The sequence below is a fragment of the Leptidea sinapis genome, chromosome 44 (assembly GCF_905404315.1).
Source record: "Leptidea sinapis chromosome 44, ilLepSina1.1, whole genome shotgun sequence".
NCBI lineage: Eukaryota > Metazoa > Arthropoda > Insecta > Lepidoptera > Pieridae > Leptidea > Leptidea sinapis.
In genome coordinates, this window is record NC_066308.1 from 2,034,731 (window position 1) to 2,047,338 (window position 12,608).

At 31.8% G+C, this 12,608-nt stretch overlaps 1 protein-coding gene and 1 long non-coding RNA gene across 6 annotated transcripts in view; both read right to left on the reverse strand.

Moving 5' to 3' along the window:
* The window catches only part of LOC126977167 (ubiquitin thioesterase trabid), a 38,924-nt gene extending 35,115 nt beyond the window's left edge, over positions 1-3,809 (reverse strand). The window contains exons 1-3 of one of the 5 annotated variants that reach the window (XM_050825869.1): positions 3,792-3,809; positions 2,980-3,168; positions 1,530-1,607 (exon numbers count right to left, since the gene is read on the reverse strand). In XM_050825869.1, coding sequence (XP_050681826.1) covers positions 1,530-1,607; positions 2,980-3,114 — 213 coding nt within the window. In that variant the 5' untranslated portion in view covers positions 3,115-3,168; positions 3,792-3,809. The other 4 variants (XM_050825868.1, XM_050825867.1, XM_050825866.1 and 1 more) reach the window with 4 other exon arrangements.
* A 442-nt stretch (positions 3,810-4,251) lies between these two features.
* LOC126977186 (uncharacterized) lies at positions 4,252-6,556 on the reverse strand. Its single transcript, XR_007732159.1, has 4 exons — positions 6,473-6,556; positions 5,767-5,835; positions 5,225-5,298; positions 4,252-4,464 (listed from the first exon to the last, which is right to left on the reverse strand). It is a non-coding gene; the product is annotated as an uncharacterized LOC126977186 (long non-coding RNA).
* Positions 6,557-12,608: the final 6,052 nt, after the last annotated feature.

Sequence of the window (12,608 nt, forward strand, 5' to 3'; positions counted from 1 at the left end):
TGTCTTACGAATTTTCGATCACGGTCACGTGTCCTGACGCGAGTTTAAAATATTTTTATAACCATCCCAAGAATAGTGCTCAACCGCTAAAGCAGATTTCACTTCAAAAACCGGTCAAGTGCAAGTCGGACTCGACCACCTTGGGTTCCGTATATATATATTATTATGTACCTACCTATACTTATAACAAAAGTGAAAAATATTTTTTCATAAATCGTAAAATATCCATCATGAAAATCTTTCATAGCTTGATGAAGCCCTTTCATATGATACCCCACTTGATATGGTTAGCTAAATTCAAGATTTGGACTGCCGTTCCTTGCATAAAGACCCTGTTATTTTATGATTTAATTACAAATGTATAATCTTCGTACTTTTCTCAAAAGTTTTAGTATAAAACAGTATTACTTGCCAAATTTCATAGTTCTAGGTCAATGAAATCTATAAATTTTGATTAACTTGACAGTGTTGAATTATATTAGTGGCATAAATGGCTGAACATTTTTTTACATTAACTTAGATTGTTTTAATTTTCAAGAGACTGTAGACTTGAATTACATATTCATTATTGTTTTAATTTCAACTTGATTCCCGACAACACATTTCAGAGATAAAGGGTTTTTACAGACAGATGGACAGACAACAAAGTGATCCTATATTCCGTTTTACCTTTTGGTACCTACGGAACCCTAAAAAATAGTTATAATAATATTTTCTACTTTTTAATGCATGCTTTTTAAGTTATTATTATTTTAGTATTAAAAGAGCATCAAAATAATTAATAATTATTATAATTCAAATCTTGTTTAGCTTTGTAATCAATAAAAAATGCAATGCTATATATGTATTTTTTCCTTTCAATAAAATTACTTTAAGAAACAGTAGAAAGGTGGATGGCGAGAATGCATGTATTTTGGGACCCACTGAAAGAAGTGGCGTACATCTTGGAAACTTATTAATAATTGTAGAACATATTAAAACTAAGAAAAAAGCAAATCTATTTTGTTTGTCTATTATTAGTCTCTGTCTTATAAACCACAAAAGTTACACAGCTTAAATTAAATATCAGAATGTGAATTACTATATATACACTATATTTACTATATATTATTAATTATTACTATATTTTTAGCTAAATATCTAAGTGATCCAACAGCCTGAGACTAGATTATGATTATTTTATAGCAATAGCAACGACAGTGCAATATTGTTTTTTTTTTTAAATGAGCATAAAAAAGAATATTTGGGAGAGTTTCTTGCGCCATTTCTTCTCTCTCAGAGCGCATTTTTGCAAAAGTAGTGGTAGTGTTTGAAGAGAAATCAAAAATAATTCTAAAGGAATCAATTTTGAGTAAATAATTGCCTTTTATAGCCACAACAATGAATAACTGACTAACAACAATCATTAAAAACCCAGATAGGAGATTCCAAAATGGCCACCATGATAAATTTTATAAAAAGTAATTTACAAAAGTATGCAAAATAAATTTAAATTATGAACAATTCTTTAAACAACAATACCAACTGACCTTTCTTGACATTGGGAAGTTTTCATATGTACACACTTCACATCTCCATTTTAAATTGTTGTCTGCACTTCCTGTCACCTATAATATAAATGTTATATTAGCATTTGTCAAATATTACAGTTATTTTCATGTTATCACTACATATTATAAAACAACGTCCTCTGCCACTTCAGTCTGTTTGTACTCATGCTGTTTTCAGCAATTTTAAAGGTTTAGTTTATAATTTGTTAAATTGTTGTATACATTATTTCATATATTAATGATATTTGTTGGAGGTGTCATAAAAAATAATCTGTCTGGGGGCCCTAATCCTTTGAGTTATAACAAAATAAAGTATTATGGAATTGTGTATCTTATATAGTTCCACAGAGAAGTCCATGACGGCAAATTTTTATCTCTTAAGGATCACATACTTTATCCATTTCAATATTTAAAAAATTGGCAATTATAAAGCAGTAATGTAATAGCGGTTTACACAAATCATTTTATTAATACATAATTATAATAAAATCATTCCTTTCTGATTGCTTTAGACTATATTATTCCTGAATACTTAGGGACATCATTTTTTTTCCTATTGACAGAACAGAGTCTGTCGGGTCATCTAGTTTCACTATATAATTTCAAAAACTGCCACATACAAATAAATCACATAGTAGCAATTTCATTTAAAAATGTTATAAATTATGATTTTTAATATTTATTCTACTAAGTTTCACAAAATAATCTTTGACATGTGTTTCACATTACACAAGGCATCTTCAGGAGCTGTTGAGCAATTCAAACGCTGGAACTAGAGTAAACTAATGTTATTAACATAATATTGACCCCTTTCCCTCTGGATTGCCTACAGCATAAGGTTTGAGTTTTTGAGATATTCTAGGGATTAGAAAGGTATTACCTTTCTAATCCCTAGAATGTCTATAATGATGCTAATTATGTAAAGTTACTTAGAGAAACTTAGAATGAAATAAAAACATAAAATACAATCAAAGGATATACAAGCTAACATTAATAAGCATTTTAGATTTAAATCAAACTAGTAGCAAAACCAGATAACCAAGGATTTTCAAATATCCACATGTTATCTTGTTATAGTGCAAACATCAAATCAAATCAAAATCACTTTATTCATGTAGGTCAAGGAAATGACACCTATGAATGTCAAAAAAATATTTTTTCTTATTGAATCTACCGCTACTTCATAAAGGGCTGAGCTAATGAGAAGAAGTAGCAAGAAAGTGATTGCCACTCTTCTATTTACAATTTCATTATTTTACAAATCATTTCAATTACAATATAATATGTAAATTGATGCAACAAACATACTCAAACGTCAAATAGTCATAATGTGATTTCAATAATTTTACTATTTGTGTAGAAATAGCATAGAATATCTAAGCAGTGACAGGTAATACTCAGTTCTTTTACTTTTGATAAGTTTATTTACCTGTGTAATATTGGTCTGTGATACATTAGTAGAGGCATTGACATGAGCTCCACACTCAGCTCCAACAGTGACTGCCTCTGCTCTAGAGAGTGATGGACTTTTATTTCCTCCTTCATCATGTGGCTCCTCACTCATTTTATCATTTGATAATAGACACCAAGCAGCCTAGGATACTATGTTGTTGACATCCTATATATAAGATATTCTTATAAGACCACTTCATACAATGTGTGCTGGTAAATCACTTCAGGCAACACAAACCTAATCCATGAAAATGGTCGTAATTCCAATTTAACAGTTATTGAACGAATACTACCTCCAATTAATGATGAATCGTCTTCTAAGATGAAGTAATGGCAAGCTTTTTTTTATATAAACATTTGAGTATGTAATTAATTGATTTCGTACACATTACTTAGCATCGTGACAAAAAACTTGGCATCGCTATCCGCTTGGCCTGATATTTTGGCGCTGTTACACAACATACAGCATACAGATTACAGATACAATAACAGTAATGCCTTAAGGTCAACTATGTATGCTAGCAACAAGCTGAACTACACTCACTAAAATACGGTCACAGAAAGAACAGCTATTGTTGTATTGTGAAATGTGTTAACAATAGGTATGGCTGAGGTATTCTTCGAACTAAATAATATCTTCAAATGAATATCACTATTCACTACTTATGTTTGGTAGAAACAAATAGGGCAATTGGAAAAAATTAAATAACAATGATGAACCTAAAAAAAATTTTAAGTCTTCAACTCAGTATTTTATTTTGACAAATAAATTTGTATTTTGTACCCAACCTCAGTACCCCTTCAACCATAGAACAGCATACCTGCACAGATTACAGTAGGTACATTGAATTTTGTTAATAGTGTTTACATTCTCTTTGAATATTGAATATTCCCATATAATACAATCCAAAGAGTATAATAATATATAGGGAAAAGAGAGCCCTCTCTACGCATTATGAGCTATTTGAAAACTAGCGCCATCTGAATATTGGCCCCGAAAATAACTATATATTAGCTCGAAATTATGAAATTCATTGTTAATGTTGTGACGTAATTAAATAACTAACTCCAACTCTTCCTTTTTAATGTAGGTATTGCAATTTTTTACCATGTTGGAATTGCGCGTAGAGTTAGTTATTTATTTTGCCACAACATAGAACATAAAGGATAGGATTTAGTAATTTTGGTATGAATAATTGAAGTAATTGGGTGGGAGAAATAAAAAGCAATGTTTGCATATTATTTTTTATTTTTATAATGTTTATGTTTATCATAATATTGTTGGGCAGCTTTTTTTGTTTCGTCTTCACCCACATATGTATATGTATATTTTCCTCACAAAATTCGATTGATCGATCTGCACCACCTTTTAACCTTGCTTTGAAATATTGTTCTTTTTTTCGCAAGCGCGATATTTCTGCTTGAAGATGCTTGATCTTTGTGCGCTGTGGAACCATTAGATCTGTGAAAGAATGTTTAATTTACAAATTGTATAGTATAATATATGTATTTTATGGTATTAAATAAATGGACAATATGAAAAGGTCAGTTCAGTCTTAAAGTCTATATATATAAAAATGAATTGCTGTTCGTTAGTCTTGCTGAAACTTGAGAATGGCTGGATCGATTTGGCTAATTTCGGCCTTGAATTTTTTGTGGAAGTCCAGTAAAGGTTTTGATAAGAAGAAGAATTTAATATGTACAGCACGACGTCTGTCGGGTCAGCTAGTAATGAATAAAAATATATTCAAATTTTCATTCCCACACGGACATTAGCTGTTCTCAATCCTATCAGGTACCAATGCAGCCTTCATCAAAAAAGACATTTGGCTCAATAGTCTTATGTCATGTCATGCATTAATCTGCTGTTATAAAATTACTGTCACATTTATGGTTAATGTTTGTTAAATAAAGACCTTTCGAATTTCTTATGAGTGTTGTAATATTACATCAAAGCCCGCCACTCTGTGCTACTCCCTAACTTTGCTGACTCACATACTACAAAATAAATGATGGGCCATTACAAGAATCTTGCTGATTTTTGTCCCCAGCTCCGGGACTATGAGGGAACTACTTTGCCCACCTAGACAAAAGATCATAAACTATGTCAAATTTCATACAAATTTATTCAGCACTTTTTGGATAAAAAAGTATAAAAACAATATTTTCAAAAGAAATCAGAGTCTTTCCCATTTGTAATATTAGTATAATAATATTAATACCTTTTCCAGCTGTTCTTTTAGGCTTGCTAATAAAACTATAATTATGTTCCAGCATCAAGCACCTTGAGATGCATCTGAAATTGGAAATAATACTTATGTAGTTTGTTGCCCACTTTTTCAGGGTGAATTTTAACTATACTTTTCAAATCATTTCAATTGTCAATTTCAATCAGATGATAATGGAGAAAAATAAAAATAAAACCAAAAATCAAATCATAATGAAGTAGCACTCAGAAAATGTGGAACCAGGCAGCATTTCTTAAGAGTCTAGAGCTCAAATTAAATCACAAGTTGAAATAATCTGTCAAACAAAACTAAATAAAAATAAGCTATTATAGAAAAAAAGACATACCAACACTACTCACAAAATTTAAAATTATAAAATTTTGTTTTTATTTATGGTTTAGTTGTGTATAATAGATAGAAATATATTATATTATATAATATTTGGGTATGTGTTCAAAACAAAATATAATCATTAATTTATATATTTATTTGTTTTGATAATAGCCAACAAATTGAAAAAAATATGTGAATTTTACCTGCAGCCACAGGTTGGAATGTTGTTGAAGTTGATGCTTTTTCTAAAATAAAGTTGCTCACATATGGCTCTGTAAATAATAAATATATTAATAGATTAATGATTATTTATTATTTGTATGCCACAGAGAACCGGAGAACTTTTATTGTGATTTGTAAAATCTTATGTAACTGAAATGAAATTATGAAGACTATATTATATGAAAACATGACATAAAGATCAAGATCAAATGTGGAATTTTCAATCAATAACATTTTATGGGCCCAAGATTTTAAAATTACAACCAAGAAATACATCAAAATTTTGTATGTGTATGTCCATAAATATCAATAATTTTAAGAAGATACATAAAAGACATGGGATTAAAAGCAGAACAAAATCAAATTGTCAATGCCCTTTGACTGAGTTTGACTTTATATTCTTTCTGAATATTTTATTTGAAATAGGATATAATATCACTTACAGAAAGTCAATACTACCTATTGGAAAAAGTATACCTCAGACCTGAGAAGTAAGGGCATAAGATACTCAGCGGGCTTCTTTTTTTTACATAAAAATATGGTGACAATATTAAATCATACAATAAAATTTATTATTTAAGACCCTGAGGGTGGCCGCTCCATGCCATTTCTGTGGTATCATTAAGAATGTCACTTATGTCATAGTAACCTTTATGACATTGTAAATAAGTTTTAAAAATTATTTACCTGAACAGTCTTGCTGTATTATTGTAGGCAGTAAATGTTGTGTGGATGAAGCTTGTCCTAAGATTACTTGACTCTGTAGTTGTAGTAAAGATTATGTTTCATTATTTAATGTTTATCATAGATATTGAACCAGTTTCAGCTAGAAATGCAACCATTGAATTTTGTAATCACAACTGTGTAAGAAAATCAGGTGTTTTCAGAATGAAACAATATACCTTCAAAAAACTAAATCTGACAGAGTAAGGAATAGAATCGAATATTAACTCAATATGTGTTAAATTAGGGTACTTACCAAGCAGATGAAGCATCGGAACTGCCAATGTGCTTAGCCATTGATTATGATTTCTGTGTCTGTCAGAAAAGTGTATATCACAAATTCTCTTCTTCTTATAACATTCAAGATCAGATGTTTAAGTGTTTCAACCAACAAGACTGACCCAAGTTTTAAACTGCTCAGGAATTTGACAGCATCTGGGAAACTATGCATTGGAATCTCTGAAAATAATAAATAACATTATTAAATAAATTGAGTGACTATTAAAGCCATCAGACAAATTGTGATAACCTAGTGTTATGACCATTGGGATAGTATTAGATTTTAGACTCATATATTGACTTTTCTCTTGATCAAAATGGTGTCAGAAGCCAGCACAGCTGTCAATTATTATTAAACCATATAAGTCAGGGGGAGTCTGAAGTCTGACATAAGGTGATTTGAGGGATTGGAATTTAATCTTTGGGGCAAGATACAGAAAACCGGTATGTTTATAATAGTTTTAACCATGATTGCAAATTCAATCTACGGACCGGTAGTAGAACCTGAGAGTAGAACAAACTTTATATTATACTTTATTTATCACAAGATTAGTCAATAAACTACACTATTAAGATTTAAGAGAATAATTTACTTACCACGGAGCGCACAACCGAAAGCACAACGTCTCGGCATTACACCAAAATTCATAAATTCCACAAACAAAAGTGTCTCTATCACAAAAAGTAGAAATACATAGAATAAGGAGATTTTTGGAGTGAATTCGCAACAGCAAGGCGGATTATATTGTTATGGGGCAGTGCGGCCGATATTAATACTATCTTTGTGCTGCAGAAGAGGGCTATTCGCGCGATTTATAACCTAGGTCCTAAAGAATCATTAAGAGAAAAATTTAAAGAAATAAACATTTTGACTGTTGCTTCTCAATACATTTTTGATAATGTTTTGTATGTTCATAAGCACATTGAGGAATTTTCTAGAAACTGTGAAATTCATAATGTTAACACGAGGAACAAACATAAACTTGTTATGCCTACTACTCGGGTGGGTCGAGTTAGTAAGTCTTTTGTTGGGCGATGTATATGCTTCTACAATATGATCCCAGAAAATGTACAAAACAAATGTGTTACGAAATTTAAAAGAATTGTTAAAAAACGTTTGTGTGGGAAAGGTTATTATAGCATAAACGATTTTTTTATTTTTTTTTTCTTCTTCTTTTGGCAATAGCGTTTACTTTTTGCCAATAACGTAAATTAAAAGATTGGGAAACTAAGTTAAAAAAGGATACGGAACACGGAAAAGGATCAGATAAGTAGAAAGAGGATTGAAACGGATATTAAAAATTTCATAAATATACATATATACTTGCTACTTACACAACATTACAAATATTTAAACTTTGATATGATTCTGAAGAATGAAAGATGACAATATTTTATAAAATTTACATGGATACATAATTAGAGAGGATATACAGGTAGGAAAAGGAACATTAAGAGATATTAGATCATTCAGGAATGAGGAGTGGTCGTATAGAGAACATGAAAAGAAAATGTGATCTAGATCACATTTATCGGATTCACATTCACACATGTCAGTAGATACAATGCCTAATCTGTTAAGATGAACAGGAGTGCAAACATGACCCAAACGCATTCTTATGATAGAAGAACATACTAACTTATTGCATTTGGCACGGAAAAACCATGGTTTAAATGAAATAAGTGGCTGAAGGTTAAAATATTTCCTGCCTTTTGATTGACCAGTTTCAGTCCAAAGTCTATTCCAACAATCCTGAAGGTGAACTATAGGAAGAGCACCTAGATCCTGGCAAAAAACTTTATAAGGGAAAATGTCGCCATCGACCACGGCTTCATTAGCTAGTTGGTCTGCTTTTATATTACCAGGAATGTCGCTATGGCTGGGGATCCATACAAACAACACAGAAAGACCAAAGTGATAGCATTTATTTAATAGATTTCTTAATTCTATGACAACAGAAGAAATGTTTTTTGATTTAAATGGGAACCTATTGAGAGACTGTAAGGCACTTTTTGAATCAGAGAAAATTATTGTTTTTGGAAGTTTAAATAGAATAATATATTCAATAGCCTTAAAAATACCATAACATTCCCCAGTAAACACCGATGTTTCCGGAGGTAGTTTAACTTTCTGTGATATTTTAAATTGAGCGTGATAGACACCTACACCAACGGGATCCGAGGAGGAATGTTTAGACGCGTCTGTGTAAATATGATGGTAATCAACCCAAACAGTATTTTTAAGAAGATTAAACGAAAAATTTGTACTAATATCGTGCTTATCTGAGTTAAAATTAATTTCTGGAAGCAACATTAATGCTTCAAAGCTAGTACTGAAAAGAGGATAATTAATGGATCGATGAATAGGAGCTTTTATGTTGATAAATTTCTTAAAACTATTGATTAGACAAGGTGGTTTTTTATTTGACCAATATGCAGATGAATCTATATAATGAGAAAGTTTCTGAAGTTTCTTATAAAGAGAGTGGTTAAGAAACTGAAAAGATCGGAATATAAATTTGTCTGCTAAATATTGACGACGTAGATGTAGTGGAGGATCACCACATTCTACTTGAAGAGCATTGATAGGACTTGACCGCATAGCACCAGAAACTACTCGTAAAGCTTTGGACTGTATGAGATCTAGTTTATTAAATGCCTTAACACTACCAGGCTCCAGCAAGAATGTACCCTAATCTAATATACTTCTTATAAGAGCATTATATAACAATTTCATGCAAAAAGGGTGCGCACCCCACCAAACATCTGACAGACATCTTAAAATATTAAGAGTACGCTCACATTTAGCATTTACGTAATCACAATGTGGGATACCAGTTAGTTTCGAATCTAAGACAATTCCCAAAAACTTAACATTATCTTTAACTGGAATCTGATAACCCTCATAAAATATAGAAATAGGAGGAGGAGTTCTTGATCTCGTGAATAAAACTATTGTACTTTTTTCAGGTGATAGATCAAGGCCATTTAAGTCCAACCAAGTTTTTAAATTTATCAGCGGTTGTGTTATAGAAGAACGATTTTCTTAATGACACCACGGACGGGGATTAAAGCGAACACCCTCAGGCTCTTTAATTATTAATGTTTATTGAACGATATTACATTGTAATACATATTTTATATAAAAAAAAAAGCCCGCTGAGTTTCTTGCGCCCATTCTTCTCAGGTCTGAGGCAGTCTCTTTTGAATGGGTGGTAGATTTTGACGTTCAATAAGTGATTATAAATCCTATTTTGAATAAAAATATTTGAATTTGAATTTGGAGGAACACAAGGCTCGACTCGGTGTGAAAGAGCTGAGTGGCAGGTTGAACAAGAGAATAGATGCTGACGCTGAACTTCGATTGTCTATAATTTCATATTTTTATAATTCACTTTCGCTCCAGTCTTGTTATAAGTAACACGTCATATTTTAATATCATTGTAATTAGTTTTGTGTAATAAATAATAATTTTTAAAAAGACCTTTTATGATCGTCCGAACATAACTGGCGCAGTCGGTAGGATCGCGGCTCTTTCAAAATCAAGTGAACGGTTCTAATCGTAATAACCGCGATCGGGATATAAGAACCTAAAACGACGATATTACGGGAATTTCGGAAAATTGAAAATCCTGTTCTGGGGCAAAGTCCGGCGGGAGATGCAGAGATTTCGGTAAGTACTCTTTTACTTCCAAGTTCCTTTGCTCTATTTCCTGTCGTATTTTTTTTTAGATATTATTTTAATCATTACTTCAAATTGGAAAAATAATTTGTAATTTTATATGACCATATATTTCATTGTGTGTTGTCGTTAGGCTAAAATCGCCACGGATTTCACACGGATATAGGATACTTCTTAGAATTATTGCATTGTTAAGTAAGGCTAGGGTACAGTGAAAGCTATAATGTCTCTTTAAGATTGCGATAGTGTTATTAAGACTATGGGTGATTTATTTCCGAGATATAACGGTAACCCCAAAACATAAAATTATTATATACGAGAAGTAGAGAGCGTTATTAGTTTAAAAGAGCCTGGCTGGCAAGCGCACCCCGTGCTAATAAGTTTAATTAAGAGTAGGCTTAGTGGCGCAGCTATAGATGCTATAGCGTACGAAAACTCACTGGACTCGTGGCCGGAGGTTAAACATGCGTTATTAAGACGTTTAGGAGAAACGAGATCCAAGCAATGCAGGAACTTACTCGAATGCGTCGCCTTAAATCGGAGGACGCCGAAACATTTGGAAAACGACTTAGGGATATATTAGATACATTATTTACAGTCGGAAAACATACCGATAAAAGTTATTATGAAAATATGGTAATAGAACATTATATAAGTCAGTTAGAATTTAACGTAGGAATAGGTGTTAGGATTATGAAACCCACGTCTTTAGAGCTTACAATTGTTGCGGCTAGACAGGAGGAAGCTAAATTAATGTATTATAGGCAAGCCAATCCTGATACAAATACTGTATCTACTTCACAAATAAGACAGAAAACAGATTATTCTAGATTATTCCCACAAAATAATGATTTGCGGTCTGTTAATAACACCCCTCCACGGTTATTCAACCCTTATTTTGTACCCCAACAAAATAATATGAATTCACAACAACAACAGCAGTGGATACAGTCCAGCCTGCCTGTCCAGACTTCGGGTAATATACGTAATAATTTTGGACATTAACCCAATCTGCCTCAACAAAATATAAATCTGACTCAAAAAGTATCAGATGTAAGTATGAGGACCGTGAATAAGCCAGAGAAGTCACAATTTGCTTTCGAAGAGTTGTTCTACACCCCGAACGACTACTCTCAGGTAAGTAACCCAATTGATTATGATCACCACCGGTATTTTGAGGAGCAGCCACCTTCTGAAGAAATTCATGAACAAATTATTCGGGAAAATCAGGAAATTACCTAAACTACACTTTTACCGTGGTAGATAAGAAACTTAGCTTATTTAGATCCTATTCTAATAATTATAGAGTTAAGCGAGGATTAGTAAACGGGCTTGGCTCAATAGTCAAAGCAATATCTGAAAATAGAACAAGAAATTAGTTCCATACAGAATACCGTTAATAATATTAAAAACAAGCAACAAAAATCAATTTTATTGGCGGAAAATACTATTAAATAATTTACCTCAGAATTAGATAAAAATAATTAAAATTTAAATAAACTAGCCTCGATAGTTAATTATGTTTCTAATAGTTCTAATTTAGTTTATAATTAATTACTTTTTCTAGATATATACGTTCAATTAAGTTTTAGTTTACAATTAATTTTAAATAAGCTAATGATATTAGAAAATACAGTTACGTTTGCCCGAATGGAAGTCATGCATCCCAGTATAATTAATGCTCATAATTTAATTAATGAATTACTAAGTATTTAAGAAAACTATTTTCCCAACCCAATCTCGGAAATAGGTATACGTACAATAGATGATATAGAGAAATCTGTGGTGGTTAAAGCTTATAAAACAATGCACACACTAAAAATTTTATATTAGAAATCCCCTCGGTTGACCTTCAGATTTATGACCTTATTCACCTGTACTCCATCCCCGATAAACAAAACCTTACGATAATCCCAAAATCCAAATACCCTGCACTTGGAAGTAATGGGTACGCTTACCTTGATGACGGATGCCAGCATATCTCCGAGACTACACTTCTATGCAGCCAACTAAATGAATTGTCTATAAAGAAAAATGAAGACTGCATCATCGCACTGGTGCAACACAAACTTGCCAGTTGCACACTAGCTAAAATGGTTTTGCGTAGTGGGAAAATTCAGAAGATCATTGACAACAGCT